General features: G+C 47.1%; 1 protein-coding gene across 1 annotated transcript in view; it reads right to left on the reverse strand.

The window, feature by feature from the left end:
- Nucleotides 1-3,649: 3,649 nt before the first annotated feature.
- Nucleotides 3,650-19,097, reverse strand: part of UBE2D1 (ubiquitin conjugating enzyme E2 D1) — a 32,776-nt gene continuing 17,328 nt past the window's right edge. Inside the window, exons 2-7 of the mRNA XM_040436449.1 lie at nt 18,773-18,836; nt 18,658-18,689; nt 18,008-18,085; nt 14,551-14,656; nt 6,245-6,338; nt 3,650-4,270 (exon numbers count right to left, since the gene is read on the reverse strand). Of these exons, the coding sequence (XP_040292383.1) occupies nt 4,222-4,270; nt 6,245-6,338; nt 14,551-14,656; nt 18,008-18,085; nt 18,658-18,689; nt 18,773-18,836 (423 nt within the window). The 3' untranslated portion in view covers nt 3,650-4,221. The remainder of the gene's footprint in view (nt 4,271-6,244; nt 6,339-14,550; nt 14,657-18,007; nt 18,086-18,657; nt 18,690-18,772; nt 18,837-19,097) is intronic.

The following is a 19,097-nucleotide window of genomic DNA, read 5'->3' on the forward strand; positions in this document are numbered from 1 at the left end:
CCACTAAAGTCATATATTTTTTTTGGGCTCCTTAAAAGCCTTATGCTGCGATTTATCAATATATTACTCTTACTCATTTTGGTTCAGTAGTTTCTTCAAAAATCGGACTTTTATAATATTTAAATTACCTCTCTACCAGCAAGTAGGGCGGCTACTTGCTGGTAGCAGCCGCATCCTCCTTTCATAATGACGCCCCCACCTCATGTTGATTGACAGGGCCATCGAACACGCTCGTCCTCTGGCTGGCCCTGTCTGCGTTTTAAATCTCACGCCTTCGCCGTACTGGTCTTCAGTCGGCGCAGTCGCACTGAGAGGAGGACGCTCGCTCGGCCGCTCCTTCCTCAGTGCGCCTGGTGTAGATGTGACGTCATCGGCGCAGGCGCATTGAGGAAGGAGCGGCCGAGCGAGCGTCCTCCTCTCAGTGCGCCTGCGCCGACTGAAGACCAGTACGGCGAAGGCGTGAGATTTAAAACGCAGACAGGGCCAGTCAGAGGACGAGTGAGTTTGCTGGCCCTGTCAATCAACATGAGGTGGGGGCGTCATTATGAAAGGAGGATGCGGCTGCTACCAGCAAGTAGCCGCCCTACTTGCTGGTAGAGAGGTAATTTACATATTATAAAAGTCCGTTTTTTGAAGAAACTACTGAAGCAAAATGAGTAAGAGCATTATATATTGATAAATCGCAGCATAAGGATTTTAAGGAGCCAAATAAAATATATTTACTTTAGTGGGGTGACAGAAGCCCTTTAAAGGGCATGTCCACTTTTGCAACCAATATATTTTTTTATGTTACCAATGCAACTACATTGAAAAATTAAAAATGCACTTTCCAAATAATCTTCACAAAAACTGCCATTTTATATTTACAATATGTCTCCATGGTAACAGTCTACTAACAAACCTTGTGTAGTCTGATCCTTCAGTCTTTCATCTTTACCACATCTGTTAGCAAATAGTAAGATCCAGATGGACTACAAAGATTTATTTTTTATTTTTTTTGTAGTCTATTACCATGGAGAAAGGTCTGCATAGGTGCTGTAGACACAAACCAGTAGGAAATTGTACAATTTTAGATGTATTGGGACAACTTAAAAAAAAAACACAAAAAAAAAAAAAACACACAACAACATGTACATACCCTTTAAAGGGAATCTATCAACAGGAAATGCATGGTTAAACCTGGCCCAATGCCTTGGGGGTTGTCTCACTTCAGCAAAATGGCATTTATCATGTAGACAAAGTTAATATAAGGCACTTACTAATGTATTGCGATTGTCCATATTGCCTCCTATGCCGGCTTGATTCATTTTTCCATCACATTAAACACTGACCGTTTCCATGGTTACGACCACCCTGCAATGCAGCAGCCGTGCTTGCACACTATAGGACAGAGCACTGGCCTAGGTGCACTCTCGCTGTCCCAGCCACCAGAGAGGCTGGCACCTTTTACTATAGTGTGCAAGCACGACCACCACTGATGGATTGCAGGGTGGTTGTAACCATGGAAACGAGCAGTGTATAATGTGATGGAAAAATGAATCAAGCCAGCAAAGGAGGCAATATGGACAATCACAATACATTAGTAAGTGCCTTGTATTAACTTTGGCTAAAAGATAAATGCCATTTGCTAAAGTGACAACTCCTTTAAGTGCACAGAGGCCGGGCCCAAGCCACTCTTTGCACCCTTGCTTCTCTGCCAGCCCCTCCCCCTTGATTGAAAGGGCCTGGCCCTATCATTTAAGGGTGGGAGGAGTTGGCAGAGAAAGGCGGAAGAGCAAAGGCACACAGAATGTCTTGGGCCCACCCTCAGTGCACGTTCCTACTCATTTGAATGGGATTTAAAGTACTTTACCTCCAAGAATGAAGCAATGGATCTCATTCCATTCAGCTGAGCTAGCCCTACAAGGCATTATGCCTGGCTAAGCAGTGAATTTTCTGGTGACACATTCCCGTTAATGTATAGTCTTAGGGCTCAAATTCCCTACTACCCCTGTAGATGGCCACAGGAACCTCTAACAGTAGCTCCGAGTATGTAATAAAGCAGGCTATGCCGGAGCAGATTCTACCTCATGTCTCCGATAAAAATATAAATGATCGACACTTTGACACAAACCTAAAAGACAAATTTCACTTTTACCCATTAAAGGGAACCTGTCACCAGGATTTGGGGTATAGAGCTGAGGACATGGGTTGCTAGATGGCCGCTAGCACATCCGCAATACCCAGTCCCCATAGCTCTGTGTGCTTTTATTGTGTAAAAAAAAAAACTATTTAAAACATATGCAAATTAACCTGAGATGAGTCAGAGCTTGAAAATATGACTCTTATCTGGTCACACAAGTAAGATATGACTTATGTTAATTTGCATATGTATCAAATCGTTTTTTTTTTACACAATAAAAGCACACAGAGCTATGGGGACTGGGTATTGCGGATGTGCCAGCGGCCATCTAGCAGCCCATGTCCTCAGCTCTATACCCCAAATCCCGGTGACAGGTTCCCTTTAAGATACATTAGAACAGGCACCAGAAGTGTTAACTTTCTTATAATGAGACTTTTGAACCTGGACCCCAAGAACACCTTTCAGAGAGGCATCGGCGGTGTTTATTCACACTGCAGCACCTTTGGACTTGGCTCCAAACACAAGCTGCCTATAGTGAGATCAATGTAAGCGGCTTATCCTTATAGCCAAGCATGCTAGCATCTCAGTCTGGCAGCAGATCTTCCATCTCTGGATTCTTGAGGTCTTGAGGGGTACTTACCATTAGCATTTTTTTCTTTTGAAGCATGAATGATTCAGAGCATTATCCTCTTATACCTGATAAAGGCCACATTGCTCAATTTCTACACAATAATGTTCCTCTATTTTGCAGGTTAGGCTACTTTCACACTGGCGTTTTGGCTTTCCGTTTGTGAGATCCGTTCAGGGCTCTACAAGCGGTCCAAAACTGATTAGTTTTGCCCTAATGCATTCTGAATGGAAAAGGATCCGCTCAGAATGCATCAGTTTGCCTCCGATCAGTCTCCATTCCGCTTTGGAGGCGGACACCAAAAGGCTGCTTGCAGCGTTTTGCTGTCCGCTTGACGAAACTGAGCCAAACGGATCCGTCCTGACACACAATGTAAGTCAATGTGGACGGATCAGTTTTCTCTGGTACAATAGAAAACGGATCCGTCGCCCATTGACTTTTAATGGAGTTTATGACTGATCCGTCTTGGCTAGGTTACAAATAATACAAACGGATCTGTTCATTACGGATGCAGACGGTTGTATTATTGTAACAGATCCATGACGGATCCGGCCAAAACGCGAGTGTGAAAGTAGCCATAGTCTTAAAGGGAACCTGTCACCTCCCAAAACCATCCCAAGCCGCCAGCAGTACCTGCATGTAGCCCGCAGTGTGTTTCTGATGATGCCTTTCTTCCTGAAGGCAGATGCAGCAAAAGTACTGAAAACGTTGTTTTATCCCCTGCCCGGCGCGCTTCACCACACATGCTTGAAGTCAAGGGGGCAGCGGCCGCCTTGCTTCAAGTCACTGTAACTGCGCCCCCTTCCCTGCCCCTTCGCCTGTGACGGACAGCCGGCTGTTTGGCAAAGGCAGCCGAACTCTCTGCTTAAGCGCTGTCAGTCTCAGCAAAGGGGCAGGGAAGGGGGCGCAGTTACCGTGACTTCAAGCATGTGTGGAGAAGCGCGCCGGGCAGGGGATAAAACAATGTTTTCAGTACTTTTGCTGCATCTGCCTTCAGGAAGAAGGGCACCATCAGAAACACACTCAGGGCTACACGCAGGTACTGCTGGAAGCTTGGGATGGTTTTGGGAGGTGACAAGTTCCCTTTAATCAAGTTAACAGGACCTGTAAAGAACTGTGGCCAGACAGTGGTGGCAACAGGAGACCTATAAACCAAATATACCTAACACCAAAGCCCAACGCAGATGAGGAACACACTTCATATCATTGATGCTGCAGGTCTCAATATGAAACTTATAACACTTTAGGTGGTCACTCTAATGGGCCCTAATGTATTATAAAAAAAAAAAAAAAAAAAAGCATGAAATTCTCCCATAAATGATATTTATACATATTTTTGGAACTTCTGGAGAAGTATTTAAAGGTCTGAACATTTTTTTCCCCCTCTGGAACAGTAAAACTGTGCCCTGGATTCCTCTAATCTTGAAAAACCTAGAATGTACAGTACACTGGACTATGTGTGATGATGGCTTCACACGCCTGCGTATCTCTGAGTCCAGTCTTTTGCTATTCTGTTGTATCTGTAATGAGAAAAGAATATAACAAGTATTTTCACATTTCAAGAGCTAGAAACTATGCCGCCATATTCACTGAATTCACAAAACATTCCTTGAAGGAATACTCCTCCTGGAATTGCTCTATAAGTGCTCATGCACATGACCGTATGTATTTTGCGGAACAGCTGGCCCCTAATAGAACAGTACTATCCTTGTCCGTAATGCAGACTATAATAGTATATGTTCTATTTTTTGGTGGAACGGAAAAGGAATGCACACGGAGTAACTTCCTTTTTTTTGCAGACCCATTGAAATTAATGATTCCGCACACGGTCAGCAAAAAAAAATAAAAAAAATAAAACCGGAACGGACGCAGAAAGAAAATAAGTTTGTGCATGAGACCTAAAAGCCTGCTTGATCTGCACCATTGTACAGTAGTACAGCAAGTTCCAAATATAGATCTGTCTTGTACCTGACATGTCTTAGTAAATACTTGCAATCCCCATAAACAATTATCTGCGTTTTGCCATTCTTCAGTTATTCCTCCTGGAAGTGAAGGGTTATCCACCATTTTTATTTCATGGGGAATACAATAATTTTTGGAACAGACAAGTCAGAAGAGCAGATGAGTCCTGTTTATACAGTACAGGTCGGGTCAGGTTTTGGGACTTGATATAAAAATGTGACAAGCCTATGGGAGCCAAATACAGGCACTGGGTGATTGGATAGAAAATCTACTCCCTACTGGCAGCACTCAGTGTCGGACAGGAGTGGTGAGGGCCCACCATTAAAAATCATTCTGGGAGCCCACTGTACAGCTACATGCAAATATTATAGAGGCAGCAGAAGATGCTACAAGATGATTGATTATGGAGTCCCTGCAGTGACTTCAAGGAGAATCCCTGGGGAAAGGATATTCGCTGGGGCGTCAGTCATCTCAGCCACCGAATGAGTCTATAGTAATAAACTAGGTAGTTTGTTACATAGTCTGCCCAGAACTTGGGCTGGTTGTGATGATGTACGCTGCCAATATATATGTAATGGCGTGTATTTGTCATGTGGTACTTGCAGGGGGTGCGGGACTAGGAGCCCACCGGGTGGATTTGCCTGTTCCCCGTGGGTCAGTCTGAGCTTGGCAACACTCAATTGTTTTTCTTCTAGGGATGCAGTTACACGACTATGAATTTTGCGGTTTGCAGAACGAAGATCTACAGATGATGTCTGTGTTGCACCCATTTTTTTTTTTTTTTTTGCAGACCCACTGTACTCATACCTATTCTTGTCAGCAAAACGGACAAGAATAGGGCATGTTCTATCTTTTTTGAAGGACTGCGGAACGGACATATGGATGCGGAAAGCACGCAGTGTGCTGTCTGCATTTTTGGCAGCCACATTGAAATGAATGGGTCAGCACTCGATCTGCACAGTCATGTGAGTGTGACCTCTCAGTGCCTGAGCCATTGGCTTTATACGCAACAACAATTTCTAAATTATAGGTGAAGTTTTTTTAGGCTGGGGAAGGAGTTCTATGCATAAAGCCAAACACAAGGCACAGTCACCCTGATGGAAAGTTTTCATGGAACCTATCACCATGGAAATACAGTGCAATCTGCAGACAGCATGCCATAGAGCAAGAGAAGCGGAGAGGATTGATAGCTCGTTTAGGATTCAGTAAAACTGGTAAAATCTCTGCTTTTTCAATGCTTAGGAGTCATGTGGGCGGACCGAGTGACACTTACTGAGTGACAGCTAAAACTTGGGGGATCATTTATTAAGACTGGCGATTTAGACTGCCATCTTAATCCTCCTGTGCTGGTGGCGGATGAGCCAAAGTTAAGCAGAGAACAATCAGAGATTTGAAGGAATAAATTCCAAGTTACACCAAATCTGTTCCCATAAAATGATGCATCGGCTCAGCTCCTCCTGCTCTATAACACACTGCATTTTCATGGTGACAAGTTCCCTTTAAGAGAAACAAATAACTGAATGAAAACTTACTTTTCCTTGTCTGTCTTGTAGATCTGTGCAATGTCTGGTACTAAAGGATCATCTGGGTTTGGATCGCAAAGTAAGGAGCAAATGGACAACAAAACTGGGAAAAAAACATAACCGACAAGGGTATTATAGTCACTTAATACATTCAGATTGACATTGAAATTACCTATGTAGCCATGTGTACAATACACAGCTCTCAACTTAGTGAATCAGAGCTAATATACTGCAGTTTACTTTACAAGTGCACCGAGCGGCTGCAGCAGCAAATTGTATTAGAGAAATACAGAAATAGAGATTAGCTCAGAGTTCACACAACGCAGATTTGTTTCAGAAATTTCTGCAACTCTTAAAAAAAAAACATGTGAATGAGGTTGAATCTGCAGAATGTACATGGATTTCTGCAGGCCCCAATCTGATGTTGCTGAATTTTCTGCAACAGATCAGCCACATGTGAACATACCCATAACATGCAATGCTGTTAAAGCAGTGGGAATGCCAACATGGTTCACAAATTATATATATAAAAAAAAAAAAAATTAAAAGAAAAAAAAAAAAACGGCTTTAAAGGGGTTGTCCGAGTTCTTTTTTTTGTTCTTTCTATGTTCCTAACTGGGCAAATATAACAGCTTTCCAATTAACTCACTTTATCTCCAGTGCCTGGTTTCTCAGATTTCACTGAGGGTCACATGACCTGTGATGTCAGCTTCTCTCCCTGCTCTGATAAAGGTCGTTTACAAGCCTGTAAACAAGACTGTGCTGGCCACGCCCCTTTCACTGCCTCTGCTCTCTCCTAGGATTCTTAACCCCTTCAGCTGCACACACTGGCTAGCTGCAGCAGTGACAAATTCTGGGCACAGGAGCTGAAGGACTAAAGAGAGCATTGCACAAGAAGGTAGGGGAAGATCCTGTGTGTATTAGCAGTGTCATTATACAGCTGGGACTTGTAGTTCTACACTTATAAGTTGCTGTTGATTCTCCCAGCACTCAGGGCAGCTCTTGTATCCACTCCCTTAGCAGTGTCATTATACAGGGAGTGGATACAACATGCTGCTGAGTCTCCCAGCAGGCAGACATGTCCCTCAGGGCAGCTCTTGTATTCACTCCCTTAGCAGAGCAGGGGGAGGGGCAGAGAGTGTTTTTATTGCATGTAAACAAAGGGCAAGAAAAGAACCAGGGAAATATATATTTATTTTTTGCATAAAACTTGCTTAGCTTAGTTATATATTGCTGCCCATCAGATAAAATTGGGGCTCCTTCAAAAGGGTTGTCCACATTTCCTCAGGATAGGCCTTCACTAACTGATCGAAATTTCCCGGTGGGCCGATGCCCCACGGAGCCACCCGAGCTCTCTTAATGATAGGATCAACAGGCACTTGTGCACCTGGCCAACGTCTGCAGGTGCTCCTGAACTAACTATATCACAGTCCTCAGGACCATGATACAATTGAAGGGCGGCAGTATTTTGTGCTACCCTGTGCTATTTGGTTCTGCTGGGGTGGTATTTTGTGCTGCACTACAGTATTGCAGGCCCTGCCTACTTCTGTTGTCTCCACCTACTTGTGTTGCCCCACCTTCTTTCAATTTGGACCTACCTACAACATAGGGACACTTTGGATTTTGATTTGTGACCCTGGAAAAAACCTATGTTGCTAATATTTCAGATCCATATTACTCAAATTCTGAATATGCCCATTTGCGATGGGTGTTAGATTGGGTGTTGGTGGGTAGCAGCACCGGTGGATCAGGCACACAAATGCCAGACACAGACGAGCAAGTTCAATGCAAGAAACTCAATGTGTGTGGCAGTGAGAGTTCCCTTTCTGACCTCAGCTCCACTGACAGGACAATGATTTATAATGGTGTGTGTCCCTGTGAGACCTGGAATCTATTGAATTAGGCCTCTTGCACACGACCGTGGTTTGGTTCCGCATCCGAGCCGCATTTTTTGCGGCTCAGGTGTGGACCCATTCACTTCAACGGGGCTGCAAAAACGAGATTTTTGTATAACTTACCAGTAAAATCTCTTTCTCGCTCTTTCCTTGGGGGACACAGAAGACCTTGGGTATAGCTCATCTCCCTAGGAGGCGTGACACTAAGTGAAGACTGTTAAGCCCCTCCTCCACAGCTATACCCTCAGCCTGGAGAGAGAGACTGCCAGTTGCGTGTCCAAGTAGTGAGAAAAGGCAAAGTCCAAAAATTGGAACCAACAAGCCAACTACCCAAAGGGTAAAACAAACTCGGAAACAGTCAGAGAAGAACAAAGAATGGGTGGGTGCTGTGTCCCCCAAGGAAAGAGCGAGAAAGAGATTTTACTGGTAAGTTATACAAAAATCTCGTTTTCTCGCCCAGTTTCCTTGGGGGACACAGAAGACCTTGGGACGTTCAAAAGCAGTCCAAAGGGGGAGGGACCACAGCACCAAGGCGAAGCACCCGAAGGCATCAAAAAACCGCCGCCTGCAGACCAGACGGCCCAAAACAGCATACGCCGAAGCCCGAGTATGCACCCTGTAGAACTCTGTAAGGTGTGCAAGGAAGACCAGTGACCGCCTTGCACAAATGCATGGTCGAAGCCTAATGCCTCCGGCCCAGGAAAAAACCGACAACTCTGGCCAAATGAATGGTGACACCAAAAGCAGAACCCTGCCCTTGGGAGGAGGAAAGCCACCCTGGAGGCCGTCAACCCTTTGCGCGGACCTCCTGGAAACACAAGAGACCGAACGTCGACAAGAGTCGGAGATCTCCAAGTAAAAACTGCAAGGCCCAAACAACGTCCAAATCGGTGAAGTGTCCGTTCCCTGGGGTGGGAAGGGGAGGACGACTGCCTCAATGAAATGAAAGACAAACACCACCTTCAGAAGGAAGGAAGAGACGGAATGGAGAACAGCCCTGTCCTGGGGGAAGACAGAAGGCTCGGAACAAGAAGGGCCGCCACTCAGGCACCCATCAGAGACACGATGGCTACAGAAACCCAACTGTACAGGACAGAAGGAGTAGAGGGAACTTCTGTAACGGCTCCAAGGAAAAATTGGAGCGCCAAGAGCCTAGTATGTAGTTCCCAGGACGGTACAAAGGAACCCAAGAGCCGCTCCATGGAAGAAGTTCCTGACAGGCCCAGAGGGTCGGGGAACGCTGAAAGAGGAAGGACAGGAATGACACTTGATACTTCAAGCAACAGAGTCCCAGCCCCAGGTCCAGGCCGGACTGGAGAAAGACAGAACCATGGAGAAAGGCAGAGTGGGGGAACGCCCAGCTTCCCACAGAACCCCAGGTAAAGCCCTAAGTCCTACCACAGATCCTGGACGAAAAACTCTGCTAGAAGCGAACACTAGCGAGCCCACTAGAGTCGCCTGGGCAAGCGGGTGAAAACCCAATGATCAGGCGCAGACCAGTAACACTGGTAGAACAGTCGGTAGAACTGGTCCCGTCGGCCCCCGAGCAAGGTTGTCCCATATCCCCCCAGAGTGGGGAAGCAGAAGGACAAACGGACAGGAACCGAAGGGTCCGCCCAGCAACCGCCAGGACAAGACAGGCTAAGCCGAAGCCAATGTAGCCACCACAGGAAGACGGACTACAGTTCCGGTGTGGGAGATCTAAAGACAATCCTGACCAAATGGTAGTCCTCCCAAGTTACCGAGAAGGTGAATCCAAAGCAGAAACATTGCCTAGAATGGAAAAAACGCAATCTGCACCCAGCGGGAGGACAGAAAACGGTAGACCCGGTAACTAGGCACACAGCTAGTACAGCCAGTGTGGACAAGGGAGACTCAACACCAGAACCATCCACATGAACAACCATGCTCTCCCCAGAGGGAAGGGCAGTGAAGGAACAGCCTCTGAAGCGTGGCCGGAACAGACGCCACATCGGAATGATCTGTACTGAGTGGGAGCCAAACAGAGCCGGCGAGAAAAGGAAGGCGAGACAGAGGCCGGTATAACACCCTCCAACCGAAAGGGGGAGTGGGCAACAGAGAGGCCATAGGACAGCTCAAAAGCAGAACACCGCTACACAGAGACGCCCGGTTCACCGCCTCGCAGAAGGCGAATACCCTGAAGAACCCAAGGTGGAGGTCCCCCGGACCTGTATAAGCGAGCACCCAAGAGAAGTTGGGTGACCTTCCCAAGAAGAGCGGCCCGAACCTGGTAGCAGATCAGACTGAAGCACCGAGGGCGCCAATCCGGAAAGAATCATACCACACTGCACCCGAAGAGGAGGAAATGGTATTAGGCGAGGGGACCGTAGTCCCGCCAGAGCCAACATAAAATGCGAAGGGCGCTGCAGACAGCGCTCTCGACCATGCGACCACTAGCACAGGGAAACAATGCCGCGGAAGGACAAATGGGCCAACGAAATGAATAAGTACCACCCAGCTCTGTGCAGTAGCGAACAGTAGAGCCCGTCTACTTAAATATAAGGTATTCATTTGTTGTTTATTGGACAACACTTTAGGCTTACACAGATGGACAGAATGATCTCCTTAGAGAATAGTGCAAGGCTTGCGGCAATCATCGTATCCCAAGAGAAAAAGTATGTCGCAGGAGGAAAGGAGGCATACGTACGAGTACCCCCGTAAGCAGTGAGAAGGCCAACCCACCTACGGGACGAGAAGGAAACAACGCACAAGAACGTCCGCTCACTGCAAAAATATCACTCAGCGAAGAGGGCCAGCCACAGAGTGCCACAGTATCTACGGGAGTGCAAACTGAAAGGAGTTATGCACAAGACTAGTATGGTATGCGATGGAACGCAAACTGACCGCCCCGAAAAAGGGGGGAAATGTACCTGGCAAGCTGCAGTGGGCAAGAATGCAAAGGCCTGCCCCAAAAAGGGGGTGATGCCCAAGGCCGTACCTACGTCAGAGAAGTAGGGCATACCATACTTCGCCCAGAAAGGCGCCATGCACATGGCCACACAGTATCCAGCAGGAACGCAGGAGGTCCACCTAGTGAAAAAGGGGGGCATGCACAGGGCTATCTTAGCATTAAGTGAGTGTGCAACAATTCACCCAACCCGAAATTTCGTGAGAGTGTAACTACTCCGCCAATGAAGGGGAACATGTGCAAGTCCAGTACAGCACATACAAGGACAGCCTTGAATCTTGTGAGCGTGCAAAATTCCACCCATGGAATGAGGGGTGGTCACGCACAAGGCCAGCACCGTATCCAATGGAAGCGCAAGCGTTCCACCCATGTTAGAGGCCATGCTCAAGGCCAGCAACGTATCTGGTGAGAGTGTAGTATGCCGCCCAGAAAAGGAAGGGGGGGGGGGGGGGTCATGCACATGGCCAGCATCGCATCCAGGGAGAATGCGAGCAGTCGGTGAGAATGTGTGTATGCCACCGAAGGAGGCATGCCCATGGCCGGCAGCGAATCCAGTGAGAGTGCGTACACCGCCCACGGAAGAGGGGTCATGCATATGGCCGGCCGCGGATCCAGAGAGAGTGCAAGCACCCCGCTATGTATAGGGGTCATGCACATGGCCAACAATGTACCGGCGAGAGAACAACCACCGACCGAGGGAGTGTATGTATGCCGCCACCCGGGAAGGAGGCATGCCCAAGGCCGGCAGTGAATCCAATGAGAGTACATCATACCGCCTATGTAAGGTGGTCATGCACATGGCTGGCAGTGAATCCAGTGAGAGTGCCGAATGCCGTCCACAGAAGGGAGTCATGCCTATGGCAGGCAGCGAATCCAGTGAGAGTGCCGTGTTCCACCTATGGAAGGGGGTCGTGCACATGGCCAGCATTGTATCCGGAGAAACTGCAGTAGGCCGCCAATGAAAGGGGGATCATGCACAAGGCCAACCCGCAGTTAGGGAGAGTGCAGTATCCCGCCCAGGAAGGGGGTCCTGCACATGGCAGGCACCATAACTGGAGAGGGTGACGAATGTTGCCTACAGAAAAGGCATGCACTTGACCAGCGCCGTAGCGCGGAGAGGGCAAGAAACCGCCTAGAAGGGGAAAAAAAGACCCTGGCAGCGCCGCAGCCGGGGAGCGCGACACCATGCCGCCTATGGAAGGGGGGCATGTATACAGGCAGCACTCTGAGATGAGGCTGCAGCGTCCTGCGCAGCCCACAAGTCATATATATAATAAAAATTTTTTTTTTTTTTTTAAACACACAGCCTCACTGAGGCAGAAAAAAAATAAAATAAAAGGGGGGCCACCTACAGGGCACAGATCCACCCATACAGGCCCATCGGAAGCCGGCCTGTACCCAAAGGGTTAACAGGGATCCGGCCTGGGGGGCGGCACTGCGATCCTCTGGGGGCGGGGGAACCTCCAGGCGGGAAGAATTCGCGCCTGGAGAAGTTCCAGCCCCCTTCAACAGAGGCCTGAATTTTGCGGCCTAGTAGGCCGTGAAGCTGGGGCCTAAATTTTTAGCGGCGCCCGGCTGACCGGGGCCGCACAGTATTTAAAGTACCGGCCGGCCTACGGAGCGGCACATACCGGCCGCGGGTGCCCACCCCGCGGGCCGGAAGAGCCGGGGCCTAAATTTTTAGCGGCGCCCGGATGACCGGGGCCGCACAGTACTTAAAGTGCCAGCCAGGCCTACGGAGCGGCACATACCGGCCGCGGGTGCCCACCCCGCGAGCCGGGGACCCGGATAGAGCGGGATCGCGGCCTTGAAGTGGAACACAAGTTTTGCGGCGCCCGGCCGACCGGAATGTTCCGACGGTCGGCCAGGGCTGTTGAAGCGCTCATTTGCAGGCCGCGGTGCCCACCCAGCTGTCCGGAAGTGAGGACCCTGCACCCGGCAGCCATTTCACCCCTGGAGCGGGCCCCTGCATAGAACAGCGCTCCATATGGCCGGCAGCTACAACCACCTTTCCCCTGGACCGGTGCCCGTGAGAGTAGGGAGGGTCAGTGGCAGCAAGGCGCGGGCCCTCTGGCCCTGAAGTAGTGGCCGGTAAGAGGGAGGGGGACCCTGAGACCGGGTCTGTGAGGGTGGGACGCCTGCATAACCCCTCCGTCAGGGGCAGCTAGTTGCGGACCTCCGCAGCTCCCTAGGCATTCCTCTTGTAGGAACAAGGGTGCCAATGTCCTGGAGGCCAGGAGAGAGGGAGCAGAATGTCGCCCTGCGACAGCCCAGGAGCCAGCCTAGGTCTAGCAGGGACAGAAGGGTCCATAGGCCCAGTATAGGGTCAGGCACGCAGGAGACCGGGGGGGGGGGGGGGGGGGGGGGACGTAGGGCTGGAGAAGCCTCTCTCTCACCATAGTCGTCTTCACCCTCGGTCCATTCCAGCAGGGTCGCCCCTTCAGCTACTGGCACCGTAGTGGCAGGACGCTGGAAGAGGGACTTGGCGTGCGGCGACCCTTGCGCTGGCGGGATGTAGGGGAGCTGGGCTGCCCTGGTCCACCTTGCCTTCTGTGGGGGAGGCAGCAGTGCGGATGACCGGCACTGGCGCAGCTCAACCCCGGGAGAACAGAGAGGTCTAGTGCGTCTCTGTTATCCCTGATGATCTGGAACAAAAAGAAAATAAAAAAGTAAAAATCTAAAATTGAAACAAGGAGAAAACAGCCCTGCAGAGCAGGGAGTGTCTTGCCTCCTTGGACACTAAGCAAAAACTGGCAGTCTCTCTCTCCAGGCTGAGGGTATAGCTGTGGAGGAGGGGCTTAACAGTCTTCACTTAGTGTCACGCCTCCTAGGGAGATGAGCTATACCCAAGGTCTTCTGTGTCCCCCAAGGAAACTGGGCGAGAAAGATACGCACAGCACTCCGTGTGCTGTCCGCATCCATTGCTCCGTACCATGACCCCGCAAAAATTATAGATTATGTCCTATTCTTGTCAGTTTTGTGGACAAGAATAGGCATTTCTATAATGGGCAGTCTGTTCCGTACCGCAAATTGAGGAAGGCACACGGGCGGCATCAGTGTTTTGCGTATCCGCAATTTGTGGACTGCAAAACACAGCACATTCGTGTGCAAGAGGCCTTACACTGATATAAATGCTGTGTGATCCTGTTAGAGGAGCAGAGCTCAGAACGGGAATTCACACTGCCACGCGCAGCGAGTGTCTCGCATTGAACTTGCTCGTCTGTCTGGCCTAATATTTCAAGAACTTTTGTGCCTTCCAGCCTCTACTGGACTCTGCCCAATTTCCCTTTCTGCCTTCACAACTTCCATCTTCCTTTACTGTCTCTGCCACCTTTCCTGTTAACTATAGTAAGTTGTGCCTGACTTTCATTCTGTTAAAACTTTAACAAAGGCGCAATAAATAAATAAAAATAAAAAACAAAAACGATACTTCAAGACCTATGGACTAAAAGGTGACAGAATGAAACTACAAATCTCTCCGTGTCATTTACCTTTTGATATGGTCAGAGCCGGAGACCACTGCGACCTCAGAATATCAAGGCAAATACTTCCATTGCTGTTTATATTTGGATGATATATTTTTGTCGTGAATGCAACCTGGAAAAAGAAAAAGCAAACAAGCGATCAGTGCCAAAAAGCAAATAAATACAACACTTAGGGTGCATTCACACGACCGTATTTTTGGCTCCGCATCCATTCCGCAATTTTGCAATGGGGCTTCAAAAGATGCGGACAGCACACAGTGTGCTGTCCGCATCCGTAGATCCGTTCCGCGGCCCCGCAAAAAAGATAGAGCATGTCCTATTCTTGTCCGCAATAGGCATTTCTATCATAGGGCTGGCTACATTCACACGGCGGGTATCAGTGTTTTGCGGACCGCAAAACACATACGGTCGTGTGAATGTAGCCTTAATGAGTAAGACACTCAGTCTGTGAATACTGAAGCACCTGGTAGAGCTCTAGACTTGCTGTATGGGCACAACTATTAGGTGGTCTTTACAGAACGTGGGAGAAGGGATCAACAGACATCTCAACTTTGGTACATTTACCACACTGGGTGCGCGCCGGATCTGTAAGGAGTGCTTTTCAATAGAGGGCACAGCATATTATGATCGATTTGACGTAATTTGAGTAAACTTTCACACTACGTTTCTGCTGGATCCGGAAGTTCAGCAAAAACGCTTCCGTTACTGATAATATAACCATCTGCATCCGTTATGAACGGATCCAGTTGTACTATCTTTAACATTGCCAAGACGGATCCGTCATGAACTGCACTGAAAGTCAATGGGGGACGGATCTGTTTTCTATTTGGTCAGAAAAAACTGATCCTTCCCCATTGACTTGTACTGTGGGTCATGACGGAGTTGTCTTGCTCCGCATTCCAGGACGGAGCTGCGGTTTGCTCTCCGGTATGAGAACAGAACGGAATGCATTTTGGAGCATTCTGTTCAGTTACGTTTTGTCCCCATTGACAATGAATGGGAACAAAACGGAAGCTTTTTTTCCCCCCGGTATTGAGACCCTATGACGAATCTCAATACCGGACAATATTAACACTAGTGTGAAAGTAGCCTAAGGGGGACTAGCTGAGAAACACTGATCCAAATCAATAAAATTACTTTATTCACACACGTGACTTTTGGACTCATGGCGAGTCTATGCAATGGATGTCTGCCGATAACATTCTGTGGAGTGAGGACCTAGTCCCATATTTTTCCTTTTCTATAGTGCAATTGATGAACTAGACAGTATATTACAAAGTTACAGCAATTTACATAAAAAATAATATATATATATATATATATATATATATATATATATATATATATATATTTTAAGCCCAAGGCAACCAATGTGGTTTCACTCTATGCCTTTAAAAAAAAAATATTAGTTTAACAGAACAATGCAGTGGCCAGTGTCATATGTTGAAGAATAGAAAATTATAAAACGGCTTACAAGCGCTGCCTTTTTTTTTTTTTTTGCAGTGGCAGTGAAGCCAATTTGCAGCATGTTTTTTCTGACATTTTCCCAAAGATTTCTCTATAGGAAAAAATGCAAGTGAAAAACATTGACTGCATGAATATGGTGTTTTTTTTTTTTTTTTTACAAGCCAACAAAAAACATGTAGTGTGGCAGCACCCACAGGGGACCCAATAGTGAATTCTTAGGGCTCATTCAGGACCATGTTTGGTCTGCATTGGATCCGCATTTTTTGCAGATTGGTTGCAGACCCATTCAATTCAATGGGGCTATAAAAATGCAGGCAGCACACTGAGTGCTATCCTCATCCGCACTTCTGTTCCACAGCTCCGAACAAAAATAGACAATGTCCTATTCTTGTGCATTTTGCAGACAAGTACAGGACATTTCTATTGAAGTGAAAAAGAAAATGGCAGCATGCACACTGCCAGGATCTGTGTTTTGTGGACTGTAAAACACATACGGTCATGTGCATGAGGCCATAGGGCCACAACACTGTTTAGCTTTCCATTCTTCTGATCAGTCAGAAGAACAGAAAAATACAAAAAAAAGGATCCGTTATTTTGAGGGTCATTAAGATCAGTCTGTCACTTCCGTCAGAGATCAGTTATTTTTGATGGGAGAAAAAAATTCTGCAAGAAGGATAGGGAAAACCTTTAAAACTTAACACAATCCCCTTTAAAAGGGTTTTCCGGTTATGTGAAGTTATTCCCTCCACGGAGTATGGGATCCCCACTTCTGTGATCAGTGGGTGTCCCAGTGGTAGGACGCCCACCAATCTAATATGGTCACATAACCAAATTTAAAGAGAACCTGCCCCTTCTTTCTTGACAATTGCCTCCTCATTAGTGAAGGAGACCGCTGCATTTATATGCAGAGATCTCCTCCAGAGTATGAGAGGAGCAATCACTAATGCCATCGCTCGTCTCCATACAGAATTATTATTTGTTGGCAGCAGAGGTTGTTTAGATATCATGATCTGCTGCCGGTAAACAATGATTTTGGTTAGGGATGAGCAAAGTGAGCTTCAGATGCTACATCCGAAGTCGCTTGTCTAGAAACTTTGTTTTAATGTTGTACAGAGATCCGTCTCCGAACAGCATTAAAATATACTGCCTCCGATGAGTCGGAACCGAAGCCAAGTTCGGTTCCAAGTTTTAAAGTGGTTTTCCACTTTAAAAATCAACTACCAAAGTTAATCAATGAAGTCTCGGCCAAATTCGCAAATAACTAACGTCGCCTCATCGGAGGCCGTACATTTAAATGCTGCTCAGAAACGGATCTCTGTACAGCATTCAAACAAAGATTTAAGCGAAGTGACTTAGGATGTAGTATCCTAAGCTTGCGTCACTCATCCCCAATTGTGGTGACCACACAAACGATCATATCACTCGATGAACAAGTGTATGCTGCAGGAGATCTGACACATATATTCCTCATAATGCTCAGATCTTCTGGCTAAGGACTAGGTATGCCTTTTGTCAGCTGACCTACTGTACAGATAACCCATGCGTTATTGCTCTAGTGGAAGCTACTGTGGTAACCACCTGTATATTGAGAGTATGAGACAGCCCGATGTGGCAGACAATTATTGGGAGGGAAGCGTTGCTTGCTAGCAGAGGAGACCGCTGCTATTACATGCAGTGATCTCCTCCACAGCACGGGGAGGAGCGATCGCTAAGCCATCGCTCGTCCCCATGCTATATAGTGGTTTGCCGGCAGCAGATCGTTATTAGACACCATGATCTGCCGCCTGCAAACGATAATTTTTAAACATGTCACAAGATTTGAATTGCCCAATGATCAAGCTCATTCATTGGGCAATCGGTGGCAGTATTACACTGCCAGAAGATTGCTAACAATTAGAATTTATCTGCCAAAAAATCTGGCAGTGTAATTGAGGCTTTACATTGCTTCTGCAGACATCAAGTAAAGTATACACAGTGGGGAGGAATGCATTTATACCTTTGGTGGCTTGAATGGATAATCTGTTGGAAATTGGATTGTGAGATAGAAGACACCACCTTGGTAAGGACTGTCAGACTGGCGGGAAATAAAACAAGTTATTCAGTGTACAGTATATTCATTAGATGTCCAGTCTAACGGGACCCAAAACTTAAAAGAATATTAGCTCATAAACGTCTGATATGTGCAGGTCCCAAAGGGTCCCTCAAACTTGTCCGCTTGGTGAGGGGCCAATAACTGGATAGATGGCACTTGCATGTCTCTTTCCATTTACTTCTATGGGAGTCGCAGCTTGCTCAGCAGTTGCCATACCTCCCATAAAAATGAATGGAGAATGCTGTACACGTCAGCTATGGAATATATTGTGGATCTGCCATAAATGTCTATGCTCGGAATAAATAAATAAAATAATCATAGGTGCAGATTTACTGATGTGTCTCAGTCTAGAATTTCTCTAAACAGTGGTGCAAATTGGCGCAACTAGAGCTTCTCCAAAGAACGTTTGCTTTTAGAAAGTTAGGTGCCCCACATGATTGCCAGAGTGCAGCACAAGGACCGCGGGAGAAGTCCGCCGTATGGACCTATTATGCAGTACGCCCACCATGGACCCTTATTCCTAAGCAAGCCGTATCCATAAACTTCATACTTACAGGTCCCATGATTGTGGCTTGCCAGTGAAACACTGCAGAAAAGAAAAGGAGTATTATTACCACAGTACATGGAGAATGAAGAACAAAAAAAGGCAGCAAATTATACAGAACTTACAGTCATCTCCGACTGGTCCTGCAGAGCACTGGGCAGGAGGGTCGCGCTGCAAGTCAGTAAGCTCCTAGAGGGAAAAAAAAATAATTAAGAAAAAATGTTTCAGCAATAACTACAAAAAAGTTTGACTCAGATTTCAGTCTCTTATAAGAGTGCATTCATATGACAGTATTTTCAGGCCACGTCCGATCAGCATTTTTTGCAGAACGCACACGGCCCATTTATTTCTATGGGGCTGCAAAAATAAAAATAAAAATAGCAGACGGGCTGCAAATTATAGGACATGTTCGTTTTGCTGGCCAAAATAGGCATTTTTCGATATTGATGA

This window comes from Bufo bufo, chromosome 6, assembly GCF_905171765.1.
Source record: "Bufo bufo chromosome 6, aBufBuf1.1, whole genome shotgun sequence".
Classification (NCBI taxonomy): domain Eukaryota; kingdom Metazoa; phylum Chordata; class Amphibia; order Anura; family Bufonidae; genus Bufo; species Bufo bufo.